The 26,826-nt window shown below is 39.8% G+C and overlaps 1 protein-coding gene across 1 annotated transcript in view; it reads right to left on the bottom strand.

Moving 5' to 3' along the window:
* The window catches only part of ARID1B (AT rich interactive domain 1B (SWI1-like)), a 302,895-nt gene that overhangs the window by 249,524 nt on the left and 26,545 nt on the right, over window positions 1–26,826 (bottom strand). Inside the window, exon 2 of the mRNA XM_009887612.1 lies at window positions 3,807–3,953. Within this exon, the coding sequence (XP_009885914.1) occupies window positions 3,807–3,953 (147 nt within the window). The remainder of the gene's footprint in view (window positions 1–3,806; window positions 3,954–26,826) is intronic.

Genomic DNA, 26,826 nt, shown 5'->3' with positions numbered 1-26,826 from the left:
TTCCCCATCCTGAAGTAAAACCAGTTTGATCACACTCACAATCACAACAGCTGCAATCACGGAGAGAGCTTATTTACCCTAAAACAAAACATGAAATTTCTTCACCTCACAGCTGCTCCCCTGCTACAAGCAAGATCAGTTTCCAGTCCAAAAGGCACGGAATAGCCTGTAAACTCTTTGGGGCAAAGACCACCTTTTTGTTATGCACTTGGGAGAACGACCAGACCAGAATAACAACATCCTGATCCACAGCTGAGGCTACCATGAACTATTTCAGTATTAGTGGAGTGATCTTCTCTTGCTTCATGATCCGACCACGCTCTCCAGGAAAAGCACTTATAGTGTAAAGTTTTCCCATAACTCTGGCTAGCCAGCATGAGGCAAAAACATCTTCACAGGCCAGCTTCTCTTCTTGAGGCTGACATCCTGACACAATTGACCTTATACATTCCTCAAAGTTGTAGTGGTTCAAAACTAGGACTTTGTTGAGTGCAAAAAGCAACAAAATCAATATAAAAAGAAAATGGTTAATGAAAAATACAGAAAACATGGAGAAAATCCATTTGCAAGCTGGAAAGAAAGAGCAAAACTGAGCATGACAGACAGAAAGGATGACAGATTGTATGACTGAGACTACCTCAGCTTTCTAATTGACAGGACTATATAAACAGGATGTACTGATATTTTAAGAGTAAAAATAAGATACACCAACTACTGCAACAGATATTACATGATTTTGTAGGTTTTTTTAAAATTCTATTTAGAATATATAAAGCAAATATGAAATCACAGCTACACAGAATCACATAGGATCGAAGAGATCTTCAGAGAGGTCATATAGTCAAACCTCCAGTTGAAAGCAAGTCTGGTGAGAACAGGGTGTTTGGGGGCCTTGTCTAGTTGAATTCTGAGCATCTCCAAGGATGGAGAGTCCAGTCTCTCTGGACTCCTTCCTGTGTTTGAAAACCCTCATGGTAATTTGGGTTTTTTTTTTCTTTTACCAAGTTCCAACTTCCCTTGTCCCAGTCTGCCCTCACTGCCTCTTATCCTTCCATTGTGCACCTCTGAGATGAGTTTGGCTCTCTTCTTGCCCACATCCTCTCATTTGGTAGCTGTAAACAGCAGTAAGATCTCCCTTGGACTTTCCCTTAGTAAGGCTGCCCCATATATCAAAAGTCAGTGAACTCTACCCTTAAAACTCCTAAAACTATACGAATTCTGACTCCTATTTCTCTTGCTAAATTTTTAATCAAGTAAGCTCTAATTTTTTAATTATTTTAAAAAGATAGCCTCATATAAGCAGAGACGTGCATGCTTAAATAACCATAGTATTTAAAATTTTTGTCTCAGCAGCAGAATTTGATGTAAACTCCCAACTTCTTTGTTATCATAGTATTAATTTTTGTATTGTACACTGGTTACCACTTGATGGTAACTCTACTATGCATCATCAGCAGAGAAAGAACACTGTTGCTGAAGTGTCAAAAGTATAGACTTCAACTTCTTGTGTTAGGAATTTGTTTTCTAGATTAGCAGTCCCCAAAGAACAGGAAAGAACACAGTGGTGAGGTTTTAGAGGGAAACATTAGAGAGAATCTGATGACATTTCTTGAGGCAGGGGGAAGAGCAGCCATGGAACCAATCTTGGAGATGGGGAAAAGAAAAGCAGCAAGCACCAAGGTGTTAAGGACTACTTATTATTTAAATGAAATAGTCCCATCTACACAGAAATACTCCAGGAAAAGCCTGTGTAACTCAGAAACTGGGATCAGAGTTCAAAACTTAAGAGGCTGCCCACTACTAAGAACAGGATAACCAACCAGCCATTCACAAACCACAAAGTATTTCAGGTGTGATTCTCACACTAAGGATTACCAACCACAAGGCTGTATCAGTGAAGACCTAATGTATCATCTGAATTTGCAGATTCAGGCAAACATGCCTAGTGACCTTGAGATGTCTGTATCAACCTTGGAGCCTGGATTTAGACACTCCTTCAGTGTACCCTCAAATCCTCAAAGAAGAAATTTGACTATGTTGAGGCTGGTATCTTCTACTCGTGAATCTGTCCCTGCCTCTTCCTTCATCCCAGTTCTCTGAAGTCTATAATAATGGAAGGCTTTATTCTCATTTTGCCTTTATCCTCTTTTATGATACCCCTCACTTCATTGCACAAACCTTCACTTTACTGACTATGATAGGAAATTATGTAATTGGAACATGTATCAACAGATAAATCAGTATCTTCTTATTTCATAAGTCCTGGATAGTTGGTGTGTTTTGCATATTTTTTAAACTAAAATACTCAATCCATTCAACTGACAGTATTGAAAATATGATGAGGTGTCGAAGGCAGCAAAAAACCCATTTCAATTTCACAAACTGTGATATGTAGACATCGGAGCAGCTGTGTTTCTTCTATCTCATAGGCTGTATTACTAGGACTTTATCTGCTAAGACTTTACCAAGATGCTTATGAACAGTATTTTAGAGTCATAGAGAAATCAAGCATTTAATGCTAAAGTAAAACGGGACAAAATTAAATTTAAAGACACAACTGCAGTCTTTAAAGTCACAGTTACATATAATCCAAAAGATGGGAAGCAGTGACATTTAGAAGAATATCATAGATACAATTAAGAATTCTATTTCATAAAACATCCAGCATTTTAATGAAAAAAAGTTAATTCTCAATGGAATTTTAAAATGTAGATGAAGAAAAATTAACATGTAATTACACAGTGAAATTATCATAGCTTTATTTTAAAATCAAAGGAGGGGAGCCTCCTGTATCATTGCTACTTATGGCTTCTTTTGTTAGTTTATTTTACGCGCTATTTTTATTTCAAGCTAAGATTTCTACATTGCACCAGCATTATCCAAAAATGTTAATCAACCATGCCTGACAGAATTCCCCAGTGATCTGCAGCAAGTGCTGATGCTTCCACTAATACCCAGTCTCGAGCAACTCACTTTTGTTAGATTTCCCAGGATGGCGAGTATGCTTTAGTTTCATCCTTCCGTTTCCAGATCACCTCTCTGTGATTAACAGAGCTGAGACTGCAGACAGAACTGAGCCTACACATTCAGCTGCATCAGCTATGCACATCCATTTTGTTCAGTATCTAAAATCCCTGTTCCTCAAGCTCTAGGAAGCAGACCCATATACCATCACTTCTGATCTTAGTCAAAACCAGAATCACTTTAAATGAATTTTAATGGCTAAGAATTTAAGAACAGCAATGGATATTGAATCATGCAGTTTCACTAACTGGATGTGCAAAATGACAACATTCAAATTAATATCTGTGATGTCAATTAAAAATATCTCTTAAGAGGTTCCCTTGACAAAGCAGCTCCAAAATGCCTTGAACTCATCTCTTCCTAAATGAAGTAACATGAAAAATGAAACGGTAGTGACCATGTTAGATGCAGGAACTCAACAAGCTCTGTCTTGTGAGGGGAAAACAAAACAAGACAAAAGCAAGGGAAAACCTCCAGCCTCCACTGACATCTGATCAACAAACTGTTACTTCTTTTTAAAAGCAGAATTTAGCTGGGATATATGCACCGGCTTTGTTCAAAAAAGCTGATATAAAATAAAGCCTGAAAGTGTGTGCAGATGTATTTGTGTGTATATCCCCAAAGACTTTTCAGAAAGATGTTGTCTGATTCCATGCTTATTTAATTTTGTTTTTAACACTGTCCTCTCAAAGAGTGGTCAGGCGGGTTTTGTGCATTTCACACAGATGGTTGTTACACTTCCAGCTCCGGGGTGACCGTCAGTAGTGTGGGACAGTGCTTACCTGCTGAGCCTGGTACCTCTGCTGGGCCTGCGACAGATATTGTGCCTGGGGTGGCAGATGCTGAGGCTGTGGCTGCTGGTTGTGGCACGGCTGCTGGCCCTGCTGGCAGTAGCCACTTACACCTTGCTGGCCATACTGAGGCGGTATCTGTTGGAAGAGCCAAGCAAAGCAAAAACGTGAGTCGAGGCACAAGAGGACATGAAATCGGGCTATGTCACATCCGCATAGCAACCTGAGCAGAAGCGATATACTCAGCCATACACTTGATGCGAAAGCCTTACTCTTTTACTCAGCAGTTCATGCAAGCACTTAGATCCTCTTGCCTGAGCAGAAGGAGTAAGCCTGAGTGCTCTCTATAGTTACTCTTTTCAGGAAGAGCTTTTAAGGAAAACGTTGTGCTTCTGAACACCACGATCCCATAATGCCCAGCCTTAAAATACAGAAGCAGTTATTTTAAATGTTTGCTCTCCATAGGCACACTACTGAGGCAAATCGACAGAAGAATCATTCTGATGCACTGACCCAAAAACAGAATTGTGGAAAAAAGGCACAAAAAAAAGACTGTCTAAACCAGACATTGAAAGAGAAATGCCCTTTTTTTGAGCAATAAAGTAGTAATTTTTGTGAAATGTTTTGCCCACAACCCTCAGGTTTTAGCTTTTGTGTACACATGTGTGTTCAAGCTTTACAAAAAAAGAAAAAAGCTTGGGGTTTCGCAGGTTTGTTTTTGTTAAGTTCCATCTCCCTTGGTCTCCTCCCTCTCCCGCTAAGATAAATCTTAAAAACCAAAAAAAACCAAACCCAAAACCAAACCAAAACACCGGTGCAATGCAAAATAACCTGTTACAGGTCCTATTAACAGAGAGATCAGCACACGTATCATGATCTGAGAATGCCACACACCCCCTGAGAATTTAAGTTACAACCAAAAGCAAGTCAATTATAAAGTCAGAGGAGTTTTCTGCATCAGTTTACTCTGTAAGCCTTGTATCAATAGACACTGACATTTTCTTGAGATATTTGAAAGAGCACACTTTCAACAAGCTCCTGATACTGTGTCTGTATATTGCCCCTATTTTAGGTACCTGTGTTTTTCCCCTAAACACTGGCATTTAGTACCATTTCAGACGCATGACAGATGCAACGCAGGACTTCTCCCTTCTAGAATGGATCTCCCGTTAGTCCTGCATATCCCTGCCCTAAGCAAATGTCTGGGATACCCAAGCACATCTAAAATGCTCTGATCTCAGAAGTGTTCCCACAGAGTCTCTGATAGACCAGATAAATCTGTTTACTCAACACGTAAATACATACCTGGTTCTACCCTAAAGTTAACTTACTACATTCATTCAACGATACAGTAATATTTGCTAGGCGATAATTAATAATATAAAGTCAAATTTAAACATGTGTGTAGGTTGTTTTTACTATCACAACTTGATTTGCTCCTATTACTTCTGCCAGAAGTTGGTAGTCCTACTTCTTGCTAACTCCTAAGGTCAGCACTGTAACCCTACTTCTGCACTTCTCTTTGCTCGCGCTTCCATTTCCTTCACCATCATTTCACAGGCAGTTATATGTTTCTGTGACCAAAGTAACCCTTTTTCACAAATACCCTCCTCCCTACTGATGCATAAATGAGGCAGTTATAATGCAAACTAAAAAGGGTGTGTTGGAATATCATCAGGCAAACAGGCAGCTGGAGTCTGCGATCTGACAGAAGACCACATGGTGATTTGCCTGTCAGCTGCAAAGGTCACACAGCCTGGACTGGTTCCTAAGAAATGCTGAAGAGAAACCTATGTTGTGGTCCATCTGCGTCCCAGTAACACTAGGAAGAAACGGAAAGATATCCTGACAGCAAAATATGGGCTTCTGGAAAGAAGAAGAAAAAGAGAATTTGAATGCCTGGTTGACAGGATGGTGACAAAGCAACAGATCAGACTCATCAGGAACTTGAGTATTTCTAGAAAAAAGATATTTGTACAGGAGGTCTGGGGCTCACTTGAACATAGGAGCCAGGTTGCTGGTACCTAAGGAACAAGATAGTGAAATTTTAAACTGAAGAGAGCAGATCAGATGAACATGTGGTTCAAAAGCCTGGCATTACTACGACAAATGAAGACGTGGAGATTCTGGGTCATCAAGTGAAGACGCCAAGAAGAATCAAAGAATGAAAACAGATATACAGATGACTGCAGCGTAGAGTGGCAAAAAGAAAATCCAACAATACATTGCCTTTTACACAAAGTGCAGGAATAGAAGAAAAACTGGATCACTGGAACATCGAAGCCTCCGACAAAAGCACTGGCAGTACTCAGAAATCTGGTAGAAGGGAGACAATTAGTTGGTTGCTATTTTGCATCACCCCAGGATACAAAAAAAATAGGGAAGACAGCTGATGGCAGAGTAACATTATATGCTACATAGAGTTTAGAAACAAATTAAAACAAAACTCTACCTCACCAAGTGGCAGGGGTCTGGAGCTTGGTCAGATCAGGAAGAGTGAGTGCTGGGACCACCAGGCACAGCTGGACTACGGCAACGCTGTCAGCAGCGCACCAAGTGAGATCAGCAAAGGCACAGATCGAGATTGTACAGAAGGAGATTTCAAATCCTCCCATGTAGACGGAGCAAGCGGACTATAAAGCAGAGACCAAGGTATCTGATAACTGCCAAAGGTGGTTCCATAGAGCTGCTGGTTAGGGAGCCTGCATGAGGAGCCACTGCTTTTGGCTCAGACTTGAGAAGCAGGAATCATCTACTTCTACATCCTACAGCTGCAGAACCACTATGCATCAGTGACCATAAAACAGTTAAATTGAGCATCCCTACAGGAACAATGAAAATCAAGGAATCTACTACTGTTGTGCTTAACTTCAAAAAGTGTAACTACATGAAAAGGAGAAAGCTTGTTAAAATGAAGCTCTAACAGACAGCTACAAGAAATAAAATCTGACTGGCAGCATCAAAGCTGCTTAACAACAACCACATGGAAAGCACAGAACCCATATTCACCACCTATTAAGAAAGACTTGAGAGGAGCAAAGGGACATCAGCATGGCTCATTGCAGGTTTCTAGAAGCAAAAAGGCATCCTTCAATAAGCTGACACCAAGTCCAAATGAAGAAAACAGAAAAGACTGCAAACTCTGGCACTTCAAATGTAATAAGGCAGGCCAGAAAGAACTGGAGGAACAGCTAGTAATGAATCGTTTCTTCAAACACATCAGGAGGAAGAGGTCTGCCAGAGAGTCTTGAAGTGCCAAGTGATGATCAAGGTATAAAAGGAGATTCAGAGAAAACAGGGCCATCACAGAGAAGCTTAACAAATTTTCTGCACTAGCGTGCACTGTGGAAAAATCTTGGGAGGTTCCCATGCTGGAGTCCTCCTTTGTGAGGGATTCAATGAATGCATCTGAATATGATGGGACTATTCACGGAACAAACTGACAAATGAATGGGGAGAAATGCTCACGACCATACAGTATCATCCCAGAGGTCTAAACAAATTGAATGAAAAAGCTGAATTACTAATGATGGTATGCAACCTCTAACTTTGAGCTGCCTTGGTGGGTGAGAACTGGAGTATGGCTTAAAACAAAAAGAAACCAAAGAAAAGAACTGGAGTATGGCTTAAAACAAAAACAAAAAGAACCCAAAGAAAACAAAGAAAAAAACACAAACAAACAACCCCAGAGATTTGAGTAATTTAAGACTATAGGACTGATTACTGTTGCGGATAAATCAGTACAGCCAAGAAGAAAGATCCGAATTAGGAAACATCAACACAGCTTTTGCAAAGGAAAAATCCATCTCTACACACTTCTTGGATTTATAAGGAAGGGTCAAACACAAAGGTTCAGAGAAATGCAACAAGAATGATCAAAGGTATGGAAAAGTTTCCATACAAGAAGGCTATAACCCTCTGAGTATGGAAAAGACACCAGGAAGTAAGAATATGATAGAAAGCTACAAAACCATCTTGTCCAACACAACAATTAGGAGACATTAAATGAAGGTGGTAGAAGCAAAATTGAAAACAAGAGAGAGAGGTTCTCTCGTCACAGAGGTAGCAGATGTTTGAAACTCCTTGCCAAATGATGTTGTGAAAGCTGAAAGTTTATGTGGGCTCAAGAAAAGACTGGACAAGTTCACAGAAGATATGTTCTCTGAGGGTTACCAAATATATAGAGCCACATCTGGCTCAGGAAGTCCCTGAACTGAAAATAGCTGGAGGCTTGGAGAGTACAGGGGGAAGTATCATATGCTCGCTTTGTTCTGACTCTTCTCTAGACATCCCATTAAAGCCTCCACTGGAGGCAGGATATGGGGCTGCATGACCCCTGGATCTGACCTGATTATGCCTATGTTCTAACCACCTCTTCGCAACACACATTTGTGTCCTGTGAGAAAGCAAAGAAAATTTTGTCTGCTGGGTACTAAGTAACAGATGTAAGCAACCTGAAGAGGCAATAACACCTTGATTGCCAGAAGCTGGGAGACTGCTCCAATTTCTTTATTTTTTTCCCTAGCAATATGCTTCCAGAAACAGGCGTAAAAAAGGGTACTGGGCTTTTCTTCTGACCTTATGTATCAGTTACTTATGTTGGAATTTTCCTCTGTATTCTCACAATCCAAACTCTTTTTAAAAACAAACAAACAAAAAAAAACCCCAACACACACCCCCCAAAAAACCCAACCCAAAAAAGCAACAATAATCCCGATGCTACATGTACTTTTAGATGCTATACTCCTCAGTGCAGAGACTCATCATCACTGCCTTAACTGAACACTCCATATAATTTCAGTGGCTATTTAAATAAATAACAAAAAGCAACATGCAAATTAATCCTCCTGCTTTACTGACGGGGATCGCAAGATACCGCTTACGGACAAATGTTTATTAAACAGCATATAAAAAAGCTTAATTAAAATCTCCCCAGAACAAAACAAATCTGAAGCCAATTACTTACAATGCTTGGAGTGAATGACCCAAGCATCCTCTTTCTTCATAAGGTAAACCCTCCCTCCCTTTCTCCCTTACGCCCACATTCTTTGTGGCCACACAACACAGGAGATGAGAATTTGGGAAACTTCAGGATGCCTGTGGTAATGCACAAATTCTCGGGACAACGGTTCAAGACAGAACAGACCCAAGTTTGAATCTATTTCTAGGCAAGCACAGAAACTCTAATAATTACTTTGCCTCCTATCTGACTTGCACAGTACAAATACCATTATTGTGGGAGAAGTATGACTGACCATCAGTGATTAAACCAATGCGAACAAGGAAAGGATGAGAATAAAAGAGGAACAAAACTGGCAGCCAGAATGAAGAGGTGGGAGAAATCCAATTAAACCTATAACTTAGCCCATTATCTTTAATTCTTGCTTGAACAAGGGGTCTTGTTGCAGACATTCTTTGTCCAGGTAATACCTTGATAGTAATGGAAGTTTTAAGCAATTTTTGCATGCATAATCCATAACTAATGTCAAAGGAGAAGGATCATTAGACAGCATTACAGTCATTATAATAATTTTTAAAATTAAAATGTAACAGAATTAGCGTGTTAGCATAGGTACGCTAATAATACCAGCAATATGCAGCTACTGCACTTTTAAACCATCCTAATGGCTAGATCCGGTCAATAGTGGAAGAAACTTTACTTGTCCCCTATCACAAAAAGCTCTGCCAAGTCACTCTGGGACCCACCTGAACATGCCGGTCACCATGACGTGGTGGACAGAGTCCTGGCAACATCAGTCATGGCTTCTCCTTGCAATCTATTTGGTGCCCAAAAAGTAAGGCAGACCCTGGATAACGTCAGTAGCAGACAACAGCACAGTTTAGAACTCTTGAACCACAGTGTCATGACCTAAAAATCTGGGGGGGACAGGGTGTGTCTTGGCCTGATTAGCATTAAGCCCTACTTACAGAAAAAAAGAAAAGCTGAACTCCAGCGGCAGGGGCAGCAGTCAGAAGAAAGGGTGACATTGCCTGATTCATTGGCCTACTTTGCTGAGAAACAGTGAAACAGACCTGAACATTGTGAAACAAGTACCATCTTCAGAAATGTAATCATCAGTAACACTGCACTTTCCTAGCAACTATAACACTGTAATCACATAGAAATTAGAATACAAAATGCATAGTGAGTGGGATTCCTAAGGAAAATAAAAAAACCACCACCTGGTACCTCACACCGGGAGTAAAAAAATACATTCTTTCAGTCAACAAATCATTAGAGCCAAACAATTCTAATTCTTTTAATTTTACAGTGGTCACTTCACTAATATCTATAAAGAAAGCTGTCACACCGTTCCCATCAAACCTTCAAATAAAACTCCGGTGATTTTCTGAAACATCTACTGATTCGGTCTCAGATTTCCAAAGCCAAACCTCTGCCAAAACATTAAGTATTTTCCCCCAGACGTTCAAACCATGCATTTCTCCATATTTTTGAATAGAAAGTTATAAGGGAAAAGTAACCCTCTGACTTTAACATACTTAAAAAAAATTTGGAACATATCTAGAACTTTCAAGTTCACATAAGCCAGGGTCTTCATCTGTATGTTTAGCTGGACTACAGAAAGAAGAAAAATGTAATATGCTTATACAGCACACGGAAATTCTCTGGCACGCATTCAGTGGAAAATTCTATCACAGTTAGGTGCAGCATGGTCTCCTGTCTCAAATCACCATGTCCAACCCCAGCATGCTTGTGCACACACAGTCTTAATGAAGGTTACAAGTTCTTCTCCCTGAATGACAAAAAAAAAAAAAAATCTAAAAGAAAACCAAGTAAAAAGCTAGGTGTTAATGCCAAGGCTATGAATCAGAGGTAAATCAGAAATCCTGACGCTAAGGCATTTTATCCATGCATTCTATAAATTCTATTCCTTCTTATCACTTAGCTTTGACCTTTTGACAATACATTGGTCACAACGTTCACCTATGTTGCTTGTCTTTCCTAGGCTGCTTGCCTTTGCATTGAAGCACGAACTTTAAAATCTTATTAAAAGCCTTTAAAATATTAACACTGGGCCTGATACGGGTCCACCCTGTGACCCACAGCAAGGAAGCGACCGGATAAAAAGCACGTTTCTGTGTCACAGCACAATAATCCCCATTCCAGAACTTGCAAGGTAGCGGATTTTGCAGAGTCATTAAATGTATGTCTATGTTGAAGACTGCAGTGCAGCACACAGATCTGCAAACTAGCTCAGATACTGGAAGAAGCCTACACCAAAAGCTGTGCTCGCCTAATTTGCCATGCTCTATAGAAGGGTGAATTAGGACAGAGGGAGATCCACGCTCTTGTAGACAGACTGCTGCTTGTATACAAGCCAGTTTACTGGAAAAGGTAGCTCGAGTACCTTTACAACACGCTGCAGTCTGCAATGCAGTCATACTCTGTACTACTGCTAATGTGCAGGACAGGAAGGACAGGACTTCAAACACATGCCTGTAGTCCCCTTTTCCTCAAAAGGTGCACAGCAGCATGATTACACCAGTTGTCAGTGCAATGTATATGGCATCAAAAATGTACCTGTCATGAGGTGCTCGCGATATACTGCCTTTTACTGTAGCTTAAATCAAAGCAACATGAGCTAACCCATTATTAGTACAGGCAATTTTCCTCTCTTTTAAAAAAGAGAAACTATAAAAAAATAGAATGTAAAAAAACTACTAAGATTACATGATTAAAAAACTCTCCAGTCAGAAAATATAGATGTTAAGGTTCCAAAAGCAACATTAACTGAGCCATGCTGCACATATATAGCACCTTCTCTTTCTGATTTATGTTGTCAAAGGCATTTCATAAAATATAGAGGATGTGAAATGTGGCTCAGTTAATGTGGCTGCTGGAATCTTATCATTTATGTTTTCTGACTTCTTAGCTGTGCAACCTTCACATCTTATTAACATAGTTTTTTGCATAGACTGTAGTATGGAATAGTACTTATGTTTTATGTATTGACATTTTTTTGATGTACTGAGATTTTGAATAAGTTTGCTATTCTTCATGATGAGAGCCAAATAAATAAAGACTACTACCACAAAATAGTCAATCATTTATAAGGAAAAGCAATATCTCTCCTTCCAAAAAAGAACACTTTGATTCCCTTGTCAGAAATTGATGAAAACTACCTCTGCCGTAAATGCTAAATCTATGCCAATATCACAACCACCTCCCACTCCCACCTTCCCCTAAAAACAGCAAACAAACAAAAATAAAAAATTTGCATGTTTCAGATGAGCTAAAATTAGTTTCAAGGGAGAGGTAAACAGCTGAGTCTAGAAACAATAGGAAGAAATTTTTCCTACATAAGAGCCTGATGGTGTTGATTTGTACACTGCATTACAGTTTGAACTAATGCAACATTTGGTCCTTTCTGCAAATTAAGGGATAAAAATATGATAATCTCTAGTACAGTATTTCCATATTGTTACATCCATCCCCTCAGATCAACACCATAGAGAAGACTGAAAATTTGCAATAGAATTTTTTTTCGGAAAAGCTATTTTGATATATTGTATTAAAAATAGAGAGAAATGATAGTGCCTATGTATATACATATATACTACCTAAATGATGAGTCAGATATCTATTCTTATACTCTGCCTTTATTCTTTTTTTTTTTTTTAAGTGATCAAAACAATTAAAAGAGATCATGTAATCTGCTTAAATAATTGATTTCCATTTTACAAACCAACATAAGAAAAAGCACATCAGAACTGCCACAACCAACGTGAGCTTCACCTGATCCCCACTGTTGTCTCCAATGGTTGGTGCTTCAGTAAAAAGCATGTAGGAAACCCCATCTATCACTGCACTAATAGCATGAAACTCACCTATGAAATGCCAGCTGTTAAAGAAAAATACAAAAGCCTGTATTTAACCTGATTTTTCATCGTATAAGAAATCAATTATCACAGGGCACTTCTTGTGCACATATGAATGGGTACAACAGCCTTTCATCCCCAAATCCTGTATTTGCCATTTATTCTCCAGGAAACTGGTAACAGTTTTGACCACTATTTCTCAAATGATGGTTAAATTAAAATATGGTTAAGAAAATACACATAAACATTTTTCTTCAGACAAGTTTCGCAGTGCCACTCAAACCTTCAAAAGCAGGGAACACAAATGAGAGGTACAGGTTGAGTCTCAATAGCAGGTAATCTAACCGCATGAGTAATACTCCATTTTTATGCATTTATACAAAGAGAGACTCCAAACACTTTAACTATTGGAAACTGAAAAATCCCTCTGTAAAACAGCTTTCAGTCTACATTTCTTCTGGCACACCATCTTGGTAGCTGGAAGAAATGCAGACGTTATTCTTTAATTGCAGTAGTGAGAAAAGGCAGAATGCACACCCTGTTTACCATCACGTCCCCAACATCTTGCACACCCTTGCGCTTTCCTTCTTTCTTTTCTCTTTCAAGAGAGAAAGGTGCTTTTTAATTCATCTGTGAGCTGCTCCAAAGATACCAATCTTGACAAATATTGTCTTTACCATTCCTAAGTTTGATGGCTTTCAAGGCTAAATCATTTGCGATCGTTCAGAGCCCTTCACTGTAACTCTTAAAAGTAGCAAAAATATTTTCCACAGGGAGCAATGCTGTGTACTCTTCAGCAAGCCATGCCTTTCTCCTCTTCCCACCCAAACTTGTTCAGTTCCACTAGACTACTGGGCTTCACAGACCTTCACAGTGCACATCCTGTCTCCCCTACAGCTGCTTTTCTTCTTCTTTCTTTATTCCTATCCTGCACCTAGGGAGGGACAACCCCAGGCACCAATGTAGCGTGGAGGCCACCCAGCTGGAAAGCAGCCTGGAAGAAAAGGACCCTGGGGGTCCTGGTGGACACCAAGTTGAACATTAGCCAGCAACGGGCCCTTCCCACAAAGAGGGCTAATGGTATCCTAGGCTGCATTAGACAAAGTATTGCCAGCAGGTCAAGCGAGGTGCTTTCACTCAGCACTGGTGAGGCGACACCTGGAGTACTGTGTCCAGTTCTGGTGGGCTCCCCAGTAAAAGAGAGACATGGATATACTGGAGAGAGTTCAATGAAGGGCCACAAAGATGATGATGGAGCTTGTGCACCTCACATATGAGGAAAGGCTGAGAGAACTGAGACTGCTCAGCCCAGAGAAGAGAAGGCTCAGGGGGGCCTTATCAATGTGTATAAACTCCTGAAGGAAGGGTGCAAGAGGACAGAGCCAGGCTCTTTTCAGTGACAGGACCAGAGGCAGTGGGCACAAAATGAAACACAGGAGGTTCCCTCTGAGCATCAGAAAATACGATTTCACTGTGAGGGTGACCGAGCACTGGGACAGGTTGCCCAGAGAGGCTGTGGAGTTTCCATCCTTGGAGATATACAAAAGCTGTCTGGACACGGCCACCAGCTCTAGGCTGCTATATTTGAGCAGGGGGAGTTGGACTAGATGACCTCCTGAGGTCCTCTTCCAACCTCAACCATTCTGTGATTTAATAATGTAGAGCTGCTCTAAACATACTTCAATTTAGTGTCTTAGTACAAAGTTAACAGCCAAGGGGCACACCCAATTTCTGGTGTTTAACAGAAAACCCCTCTGGTTTTGGCCCAGACACCTTTGACAAGATCACCACTCTCAAGTCAGCGCCCACGGCTCTGCCTCCTGGGCCTGACTCAAACAGCAGAGCAGTAGGTTGCTGTTACACACAGCAAGTCATCTCCAGTTCCAGTCCTTCACTTTTCTAAGGGATATCACACTTCTCATCATGAAAACTTGCCATGCACATGCAGTGAGAGAACAGATTTACAGCTCTTTGTGTTCTCATTATGGATTTCAGTCCCCTAATAGTGCCCACAGCATAGGAGGTCAACACACAAAAGAAAAAGGCATGACCTCCCACAGCTATCATTTAGGTTCAGCAATTTCTGTGACAAATGTAGTCATTTGAACAGTCCAAATTCTGCTAGTTTCTTCTACTACAGGAAGATCAAAATCATACTTTTTGTCTGGACACCAAAAATTCTCCACAGCAAGGAATCTTGAGGCAAACAGAATGACTGGCTGAACCAACAGGATACGAAAATTTGATTACATCTCTACTAGCCCAGCATAATTTATTATCTTGCAGCATAGCATTAACTGCCTAAGATCAGGATCCCATTCCTGTGGTACAGTCCCTCAACAACAACATTCCTACTGACATAGGCAAACACTCTGGAGTACTTATGCTTCCTTAGAAAAATAAGAAATAGAAAGCAACCCCTATCTAAAACCCTTCTTCTTTAGATGAGTTTGACCGAACAGCACCAGCAATTAAAAAAAAAGAGGAAGATGCAAATCTTTTCCGTGCTGGCTTTTCTTTCCCTTTCTCTATTGGGAACAGATAAAAAACAAGTCAGCTCTTAAATACAATTACTTACATAACGGTCTGAATGCTACATCTTACAACTGGAATGCTACATCTTACAACTGTAATATGGCTATGACTTCAAATATTGCTGCAAGTATTTTTAAAAGAAAACTTTCAAACCCCTCCTTGTAGTAACAGAGTTTAGATATTTGATTTATTCCATTTCTATTATTTAATTTGACCTATTACTTAGCACTGGAAAACATCAAAAGAACCCTGACAGAAACATCAAAGACATCAATCTTACAAATTCACGGCAGAAACCATACAGCACATCATAATTTCTTAAATAATTACAGTTTTATTATACTAAAAATAAGACGATTATTGTAAATTATTCCTCATATCAGTTACCACAAGTAAGTCTTAGAAACATCTGCTAAATGTAAGTAGCTGAATAGAGATAATCCAATTTATGTAACATTATCCTCAAAATCGAATGGAAAAACAAACAAGCACCTTTATAACATCATTTATCAAAAATGACCTGTTTTGATTAATTGAAAATAACCCCCTTAAAAATTACGAAGAATCACCATCGAGCTCGTTCAGTCATTCTGCCAACCTGCTAGAATTCTTTTTTTAATTAATATTGCAACTAATCTTAACTCAAATATTGTGCTCCATCAGTTAATCTTTATAATACCTACTATTCTTTCAAAGCATCCAAGCATCTCCGGTATATCCCTGCATGCTCCTTCCCTTTCTTGAAAGCTTAAACTCCCTTTCCCCGCCAAGTCTGGTCGTTTTGGGCTATTATCTGAACACCTATTTTGTTTAAGCATTCACAAAACAAATTCTTACACTCGCAATAAAATGCTTCCTTCTCATTTATGGCCAGACTGAAGTAATATCTATCTGTACACAAAATTAACACACAAGTGTATAATTGTAGTTTTATGCTCAAGTGCCCCAATTATGCACTTTAAAACACTTTAAATGATCCATCAGGAACATTCAATACCTCCAAACAGTAAAGTCTAGAGGAGTGTCTTTTGACAAAACAGCTGCATTACAGGGAAATCTTCCCCTTAAAAACAAAGAAACCAATCAACTTTGGGTTTTTTCCACTCCAAGACACCCAGACTGTAAGGAATGGTGGGACCTGTCTAGTGCAGCGCATTTTGCCAAAAGTAACCGAACAGCAGGAAACTGCATAGTTCATTTTGCTTTTGTGTAAATAAAGGTGTCCCAGGCAGCTTTTGCCTTATAGCGCAAAGCGCAAAAGGGGCCCTGACTTACGCTTGTTCAGAAAGGTGATTAAGGATGGCTGCATCACCCCACACCTTCCTCATTTCACTCCCAAGGTAATTGCAACTCCCCAAACACACTCTTTGAATATTCAGTCCTTTGCGCTCTCACTTCTCCTTACAAAATACTGTTAAGAAGCAGTCTTCTCCAAAAAGAGCTGCAGGAGGTGACTGTTAACGTTCTTTTGTTATATAAATAAATTTACCTGCACACCTGGTGGAGAAGGGACATACATCTATGTTAACCCATCTGACTTTGCACTGAAATGGATTACAAGCGCTCACACGATGCATTATGCTTTTTCACCCAGATTGGTTATATACTTGCAGATTCTTGCATTGTTTAGTTTATTAGAACAATTTGGAGCGGTGGGGCTTTTGTTTGTTTGTGGGTTTCCCCCCAACCAAGTCCAGCAGACATAGAGGAGAAGAGCAAAATTATTGTTGTTTCCTATGACAAACACATATCAAGTTCTTAACAAATAAGAGGTGGGGAAATCAGGAATGGTAACGATAGTAAGCATACCAAGAAAGTAGACGCTTCATTGCATTTGAAAGCAACATACAAAGAAAAGGGCTTCAGACTCACTTAAAGATAGTTAAATAGTGAAGCCATGTTAGCAAAGATTTTCCTCAATAAAAGCAAGAAAACAGACGTAGTAACTTACAGTGAGGAAAATGCAATGCTCTGTGCAACTCGTGGGATTTAGCATCAGGTGTCAGGTGCATGTAGTCACTGTTGACCATCAACAAAGAGACCAGAAGAGCCTATTTAGGGCTCACAGTCCTCAAAGAGAGATCACAAGCACCATGCAGAGGGAGTCAAAATAGCAGTTGCCTGTTGCAGTTCTCCAGAGGGGACAGAGTGCTAAGCTCTTCCAAAGGTGATAAAAAAAGCACACGTTCTCAAGAGGGAGCCATTCAAAGCTGTTCTACAGGAAACACTCCATGCAGAAAGGCTCCTGAGCTCCTTCTCTCATCCAATGAGTGGGTGCCTGCTTGACAACTGCCCAGTGCCCACCTCTGCATGCCGAGGGGCTGGTGAAAGAAGGGGTCTCCTGGCAGCAGGCACCACAGAAAGTAGGACTGTCTCTTCTGGAAAAACAGCAGGACATAGTGGGGGTTGTTCACCTTTTGTATCATGCTCCAGGGGCCAGAGCGCCAAGACAGCTGGTCTACAGCTCCAAGTCTATCTATCTACTGTTCCAAAAGTCGCACTGGCTTCTCTCTCCACCCAACCTGTCAGCCCCCCACAGCTGGTCTGATCCATTCCACGACACTCAAACAGCAGAAAGTTAACGCACAGCCTTCTGCTGGCTTAGTTGGCTTAGCACACAGAAACAACTCAACGTGGTCAAATGAACCCAGAGGTGAAATAAGAGAAAGGGCACTGCAGCTCCCAGTTGGGTTGGCTTTGGCTGCTGTTGAACTGCTGAATCTTTGTTTTTTGTTTTCCTGGGCTCTCCTCATCCTGTGAATCCAAATCCTCAATTCTCACTTTCCAAAAAAGCACCCCATATGCAAAGTAACAACGCCAGAAGAGGACATGCAGAGCCCTCTAAGACACAGGTGCCACGAGAAAGCTGCAGCTCAAGGTGAAGCTACAAAACGAGGTTCTCTCCTTGGCTTTCTGGGAGGACACTGGTTTTTTGGGTCTCCTCAAACTCAAGACACCTAAGTTCTGCCATAAAATTTAACCCACTTGAAGCAGGAAAGCAGTCACTGCAGCTCTCACCCGGAATGACACCCAAGGGGACAGCAGTGATGCAGGGAGGGGGGAGCACACACATTTGTCTCTCCCTTCCTTCCTTGCAGGAAGCAGAAACAACTAATGCATTTCAGGGACAATATCTGGATGAAGGGAAGCCACTTTGTAAAATGCAAGTGGACAATGCCAGTTTAGACTAGTTCTTGAATAGTATCAGGTCAGTGACCACTTTTCTATGTTGGTGGTTAGATATTTAAGCCTCCCATTTGCTTTGGCAAATCCTTCTCGGAGTACCAGTTGTACTTTACTGGCTACAGCATTGTTCAGGCATAAGCATCTAAGATTAAACTAAGCTTCTAATTTTGCAGTTGCATAACTATTTAAAATATTTCAGACAACAGGTCAATATTTCTCAGCAGCTGTATATACCCTTCAGAGCACAGAGTTCACATGTCCTGAGGAACAACAGGCAAGTTGCATTTTAATTTTAAAAGCAGGTATTTTCACTACTTAGTTGGCTCTGAAGTATATAAATCTGATTTTTTGTAGAGTATAAAACTAGGGAGAAACGCTTAGGAAGCAGCAGTGTCTGCTTTGGAGGGAGTACTTACCCATCTGCCCTTCTGGCCAGAGGTTTAATAGATTTCTATTTTTATAAAGGACATAAGGGGAGGGGGTGGCTCCATCAGTTTCCTACAGAAACCCAGCTGCCAAACTGGATGTGCCAAAGGGGAATTTTAGGGAATTTTAAAGAGATAACCTCTGCTGAGACTGCAATGTCAGCTTTGTAACCTCATGACTGGAACATGTGCAGTGAATGCTGGATTGAAAAAGCTGTGCTATGGGAGTTAGAAGAAAGAAAAGGAGAAAACATGAACAGCACGAACTGGGATCATTACTCTGTGATGAGAAGGGGACTGGAGCTGAAAAACACTGTTAGTTCACTATGAAAAATATACATCTATAGAGTAAGCTCATTTTGATTTGGGTATTTATTGATAACCTATGCGCACTTCCATCCTCTCAGACCTAATATGGTCTCTGCATTTTATGCTGATGCTGTTGTTCCATTTAGCAGTTCAGTCACAGCGCATTTCAAACAACACACGGAGCCAAACTGACCTCTGGTTTAAATATTCAGCACAGAAATTGGGGGGTGGGAGTCGAACAGGAAAGAGAAAAGGCAGAGGAATAGGAGCACTGCCAATTAAAAGCAAACAATTAAAAAAACCCCAACATTAAACAATCTGTGCTTTTTAGGTCTAGTCCTTCAGCTTCTACTCCGCTTTTCTTTCATGTCAAGAAGTAAAAATAAACTAAATCCCCTCAGTTTAAAATTATCAAGACTCTTTTTCTACAGCACGTGCTACTATTTACTCACCAAGATCACAATGTTTGATGAAATTTAGTAAGCTAAGAAAGCTGCAAAACATTTGTGATTCAAAACTAAGATCAACATTCAAAACAGTAACGATAGCCAAACAACCCACACAAATACAGTAGCCACAAATACCTTCAAAGGTCTGTAAAAATTACCAAGGATGGAAATAGCATTAAGGGTCTTACTTGGGGATTAAAAAGGTGAAATTAGCAATTTTCACTTAGACAAGTAAATTCCTACACTAAATTACAGTAAGGGAAGTCTCTTTTGGGTAAGACCCCATTACGAAACACTTCAATGTCCACCTGTTTTCTTCCTCTCCTCACAAATGGCTGTGTGCTTGCAAAACCTATCCTTTTTACTGCATTTAAAATAGATGGGAAAAGATGATGTCATCACATTTCACCGAGAAGAGAAGCCATAATAAATACCCTTTTGCAGTGAAAGCAGGAATTTTTTTTTTTTATGATAAAATATAACAGCTCTTTAAAAAGAAACATTTCAAAGTAACAGGAATGTCAGAAAGGTAAAATAAATTAATAGTCTATGTTGTTAAAAGTGATCTACAAATCTTTATAATCCAATTCTCTCAATAGCTCCAATATGTGGTGAATGTCATTAAATTATCAATCTAAGAGAAGAAGCTGTCTTCAAACGTAAAGATATATGTTCTGTTTAGCCTGGAAATTTGGGAGTGTTTAAAAAACATTTTTTAAACATTTTGGGTTAGTGCTGGTTTTTTGAGGGTTTTGGGATTTTTTTAAAGGAAGCTGTCAACTGAGGACTCTTGAAAACCAGCTAATTTTATAACCTCACACCATAAGGCATACACTACTAGATGGTATCTTTAACTAGACGCCGGGTTGTTTCACCAGTGTTTGTTCTTCCTGGGAAGCACTTCATTGGGGACCTGCTCCCTTGAGGAAAGACAAGCAGATTCAGTGCAGTGTATCTCAGCGTCTCTCCAAAAGAAAAGCCATGTAATCAAATAATTAGCATCCAACGTAACCGTTCTGTGCAGAGAAAAAACCCAGACAAGCACCTATTTAAAAGCATTGCCTCTTCTACTTTGTTGCCTGTAACTGATCTGAAAATCATCTTATTTCATCTTCAAGCCAAAAATAAAACTTGTTACATTGTGAGTGGCTCTTCCACTGCCTTGCCGTAAGAAAAGCCTTGCAAAGTCAGAAGATTTTTTGCTCTATCAAAAAAAAGTATTTCTATGATGTATTGTAAATCTTTACCTCCCTCAATTGGGAGGTAGGTTTTTATGCCTTTCAAAATTTATTATGTCTGCTTGACTGTGCTTTCCTAAAGATCCCCTTCAGCTTCTGCTCCAACTAGCAAGTGAAAACTCTCTCAAGTGCAGTAATATAAAAGGAGTAGGAAAGAAATTCAGCACATGAACAGGGCAGACACACAATGTAGCACAGTGCTTTGCAGAGCTCTACAAAGCACATTACAGCCGGATTCATGAAATACATGAATTCAAAGTACTTGCTATATAGGTCTTATAATTTATTAAAGTTTATATTATAAATAAAACCATGAAGTCAGTCCCAGTTGAAATGCATACGTTTCCAAGAGCCCTACAAACTCAGCAAAACCTTCAACCTTTTCTATACATCTTTCCCACCCACATCCTTATTTATTTCCATTACATGTTATTCAGGTTCCAACTCTACAAACTGCTATGCATTTTTAAATTTTAATCATACGAGTAGTGCCACTGAGCTTAACAGGACCAACGCTACCAGCATAACTAGTGATGCACATACAAACGTACGAGCTGAGGGATTTACACTGCAATGTCCTTGGGGCAAGGAATATGGATTTGTCTACATTTCACAAAGCAGCACATAATTTTGCTGGCAAACAGAAAATAAAGATTTCAGTTTTAAAATTTTCATAGATCATGAACGTGAAAGATAACCCCGCTGTTACACTATTACCAGCAAGCCCAAAGAGGATAGGAGAAAGCCCAGAAAAAGCTCTGTAATGTGTCAGATTAAAAGCATCTCCACAATCTTTTTGTCTGGTGATGATCATCAGGGAAGGCTATATGTACCATATAAGCCATGATACAAGAAATGTGCGATTAATTGGAAGACTAAACAGGAACCAATTTATCCTGCTAGCCATTCTCGGGTGTCTTTTTCTACTGTTGTCAAAAGCAAAGGAGTTCCAGTAAAATAAGAACAGACTATACTACTTCTATTAAAAAAAAAAAATGCAAACCCCGAACCAATTTCAACTACACTAACTTACATTTTTTCTACTGTTAAGTTTATTCAGTTAATAAAAAGGGGTAAAAATTACATACAGAGGCACTAATCAAATTCACTATCAGAGAAACATGCAATAATTAGCCTGGGAATTAATTTTTTCCTGATATTTCAGTATATATACATCGCAACAGACTATTTCTAGGCTTGAACAGTAAATTCATCCATTGTATGCAAACAGTGCAGCAAATTCTCTGATGATGTAAGGGTGCAGGAGAACCCTGGTAATTTTAATTACTGAGAAACTCGTCTTGGGTTTCTAAACTCGACCAACAACAGGGTACACAAAGCAAGCAAGATATACAGAAACAGAAGCCAAGGATAGTTCAGCAAAATTACACCTTACTAATACACTAGGATTGCAGAGTTTGGTTTCACTACCAAGTTTTAGCAAGTGTATTTCACTAACTTTTATAAGACAAATTGATCATTACCATGACATTTCAACCACACACAAAAAAGTAAGGCTAGACTACAGCACAAATGTGCTATCAGTTCGACACTGGTGATTTTGAGAAAGAGCTTTTCAAGTTTATACTAATAGGCTTTTTTCATGAGCTGAAAATAGTTTTATTCCCTTATGTCAAATAACATTTATGTTTGAATTATGTATCTGTAATGTCTACCATACCACAAAAAGGGAGACATGAAGCAAAAACATGACTTTACAGACATGGCTTTACCATCAGACAGTATTGCTTTATAAATAATGCTGAAGTAAACAGAATCTGCATATAAATAACAATTCTCATATTGACTGTTAAATACATTGACAGAACCAAGCAGCAGCAAAACGTTGCTTATCATAAAAATATCTCTGCTCTTATTTTAAATATATAAACAAAGTATTTATTTTTGTAACTGTCAAAGCATTCAGGCAGCTGACTTGATTTTGTCTGTGAGGAGCACATGTCTATAAATAAAGGAGGAGGAGAAAAAAAAAAGAGGGGAAGGGGAAAACAAAAAAAGACACAAGTGAGCTTTCACACTATTGACAAGGCTTATAATCCAGAAAAATCTGCCGTGCGAGCCAAGACATGGCAGCATAGTGTTTAGGCACATGGAGGAGAAATGCTTGTAAATTCCACCGGTCCAATGAACAGAGACACAGTTTTCATAATTTTATCATTGTGCTCCACGGCTGAGCGGCTGTCAGGCCAATGGCAAGGCACAGGTTCCCATTTGAATGACATATGGGTTCACCCAACCAGAGAGATGTTAGAGCATTAAATACCACAAACAGACAGGACAAGAATACAAAAAGCCAAATTAGCGCTCGCGCAACGGCGCTCTCCGGCAGGGACCTGGCTGCTCCCGCCCAGCGCCTCCGCCAGGTCCTCGGCACCGGAAAAGCCTCATGGATAACAGCCTCTTGCCTCACAGAACTGAAAGACGCGTTGAAAAAAACAGTATTTCAAAGGGCAGCAGGAAAATAAGAAAATGCATATTTTAAAACACTGGGAAAGGCAGACCGAGGTATGTGGGGAGAGAGAAGTGAGCAGGAATTACCGTTTCCCACAGTAATTCTAAAAAAGTGCCATGGAAAATACATTTTACCTTTGCGGAAAGCTGTTCTTCAGACAGAAGTGTTTAACATGTTATATAAACATATTATGCAGTGAAATGTAAAACACAGGGGGATTTTCATCACATTTATTGCATTTGTTAGCCAAAATGCAGTAGTCCTGTAATCGCTGCCGCCGCTGCAGTAAAACACCTCAGTAATATTAACCAAAAAATGCTTTCAGCCTGGCTTGTTGAAGGGGAAAGAGATTATATTCAACGATTCAGACCTAAACACAACAACAAAACCAAATAAAAACCCCAAAGAACTGCAGACGAGTGCACATCAAGAGAGCACGGATTTCGACTGGCAATTCTCCATCCTTTGACATCCTCTTTTGTGAACGACCCAACCCAAGTCCCACAAATTACCGAACACCACCTAAGACACGAGCCATCCCCTCCCAGCGCGAGGTGGTGTAGCAGCACGTGAGCTGCGGGACACCACCTCTCCGCAGGAAAGGTTTGGACTTTGGGGAGCTGACGGAGGAACTGCATTAGCAATTTTCAGGCTTCGGTCAATAAATACGAGTCAAGAAGTTCACCATCATCATGTATAACGAGCAGTGCCCTCACACAGCAGGGTTTGCCAAAGCAAAAGCAGGAAAAGAGCTGCACTCAGGCTGCCTAAAAGACCCTGCCTGCCTACGGGCACCTTCTTGGGTGAGGAGGAGTGGGCACCCTCGCCCCTGCCCCTCACCCTGCACACGGTTGGCCGCAGCCTCCCCACAGCTCCTGACTCGGGCACATGCTAAAGCATGGGACTTTAAGGGAATTTTTCTTCTCAGTCTTTCTGTGCTCTATTTTCACTCTGCAGATCTCTCTCTAGACACCGTCTCTTTACATTATCTTTTTTATACTACCAGGATCCTCTTCTGTTTGTACTGCATTTTTCCTGCTCTCATTTGTTTTACCCTTTCAGTACTCCTGTTATCATCATGTCTACGCAGAAGACGTGGGAGACTTCACTGGCATCTGCAACATTCTCCAACAATAAACTGAAATGACCAGGAGGGAAGATTCGCATTAAGCATCCATTCAAAATAGCTGTTTAGTTTGAGGGTCCTGATTAATTACTGCAACTCAACAGTCAGCGACAATCTCTTCCCGACAAAGAAATAACTAGCCAACAAGAGCAGCAATCCATTATAATCTTTATTAGGAGTTATTTAATAATTCACAATTTATTTTTTAAGTGGCTGAATTTGTACTTTACTGGCAAAAAGTTGGTTTGCTTTTTCTTGAAAAAAAAAAACAAACCACTTTTTAGGACAAAAAAAATGTTAGGAAAAACATCAACAAACCCCATTTTCTTTCCTTAAGAATTCCAGCACAACACCACTATCTGCCACCTCTTACTCTTTTTCAGTATCTCCAAATACATCACCTGGCAGATCCCAGTAAACTGTATTACAGATTAAGCTCTGCCCTAAGGTTTATCCCAGCAGTATCTTTTCATGTCTGAATATGTTTTGCCCGAGAACTTCATATTCCAGCAAGACTTTCAATTGAACACATGCAACTACTATCCTCCAACCCTCTTTTTTTTGTAGTTAATTACTAAGAACCTATTTCAGGACGATGTACACCAAAATAACAAAAGCAAGCCCCTCTGACTCAGGAAAAACCCCAAACAAATCCATTTATATATTTCCCTAATTGTTCTTCATGTAAGCAAGCAGTATGCCACCTGAAAGGATAAGATGAAGAGCAAATGAATCAAAGACTATGAAATGTATTCCTTAGTTATTTTAACATGTAACAGTAGAAGATTATTTCAAAGCTACCAATACACGCACAGAACAGTGCTGGCAAAACACAAGAAAAGTGGATATGAAGCAGAATTGTCAGTGATGTCCTTCTTAAAATACTATCTCAGAGAACAACTCTCATACCCTCTAGGCTAATCCATTCCCATGCTCTGTGTTGGAAGATGATACTCATATTAAAAGATCCATCAAAGCCCGCCCTACCTCAGACAAGGGAAAAGAAGGCAGCACAGCTAATGGTGAGAAACCCTCCGAGCCGTAGGCAGAGCATCTCTCCCCTTGCCATTATCTCTCCCCATTCTACCATGCTAAGGGAAGCTGACAAACCGAGACAGAACTCCCAATTTAAAAAACGCAGGAGCTTTCAAAAAGCTTTGGAAACGGGGAGAATAAGGCTGAAGATTAACAGTATCTTCAAAGGGGGGGGGGGGGGAATAGATATCTATGACATATCACAATAAACGTGAATAATACCCTTTTTCTTAGAAGTTAAAAATTTTAATTACATGGATGCAGATTTCAATGCCTGATATGGAGATGTGAAAACTCCTCAGTGTTAGTTTGGCGTGGTTTTTTGTGGTTTTTTTATTTTTTAAATAAACTGCTGTACCCAAAGCATGGCAGAAATTATTAAGAGTGGTTATGGAAGTTTTCAACTCAGATTTGAATCAATTTTTACACGTACACACAGAAAAAATAAAAATCAAAGTCTATCAAAACATAAAATTGAGAAAGTTAAAAAAATTGAATATTTAGACTTGACTATAATTGTCAAGAACATACAAGCTATAAATTAAAACTGAAAAAAATACCACTGAAAAGTAAAACCTTACTCTGAAAAAAAATTAAACAGAACTTTTCAACTCCCTCCCCCCTCTGAAATATTTCTTTTGAAATCAATTTTCTTTCAAAGATAGGTTAATTATGACAAAAATTCATCGCCTGGCAGCAAACTACACTCGCCATGTTTTCCAACAGCTTACAGGTATCCAAACTGATGCATTGCAATGTATCAACCTCCTTATATAAAATGTGGAAATACTCAAAATTATGAAGCACCTAATAGAGATAAAATTAATATCGGCTTACAATAGCCTTACACAGCACAAAGGTAAGCATACTGAGTTAAAGTTATACATTGTATTGCAGTTTGTTTAATGTAGTGTCCATAAAGCTGTAGGCAGATACACACTAAACTGAGTCAGAGTGGAACACGACTTTCTTGGATGTTAAGATAATTTTAACATTGAAAAATGCTGTCCCCATCTACAGAGCTCCAAAGTACTGATGGACCTTTTCTAACTCTTTTCTCTGGAACATAAGCAACTAGACATCAATAAAATGAAAAAATCTTCTTCACAAAGTGAATGGTAACAAAGTTGTGATTTCACCAAATCAACTGGTATCCTTTCTTTCCAAAATTACGCTGAAACACCAAAGGCAACAAAGACTTGAGTAGCACTGGCAAAAATGTTTTTGGGTCAGAAAGGAAGGCAGCTTGATGCTTAATGTTTGGGCTGCACAGCTCAGGGGTTTTTAAAAAAGGAAGAGATTTCAGCCGAACCCTGAGCTCCGAGGGGAATGAAGTCTCACGAGCTATTGCTTCTCCCACCCCCAGGGCAGCAAAGCCCCTGCCTGAATATCAC

Source organism: Charadrius vociferus, unplaced genomic scaffold (genome assembly GCF_000708025.1).
Source record: "Charadrius vociferus isolate BGI_N301 unplaced genomic scaffold, ASM70802v2 scaffold176, whole genome shotgun sequence".
In the NCBI taxonomy this organism is placed as follows: domain Eukaryota; kingdom Metazoa; phylum Chordata; class Aves; order Charadriiformes; family Charadriidae; genus Charadrius; species Charadrius vociferus.
This window is presented reverse-complemented; position numbering and strand designations above follow the sequence as displayed.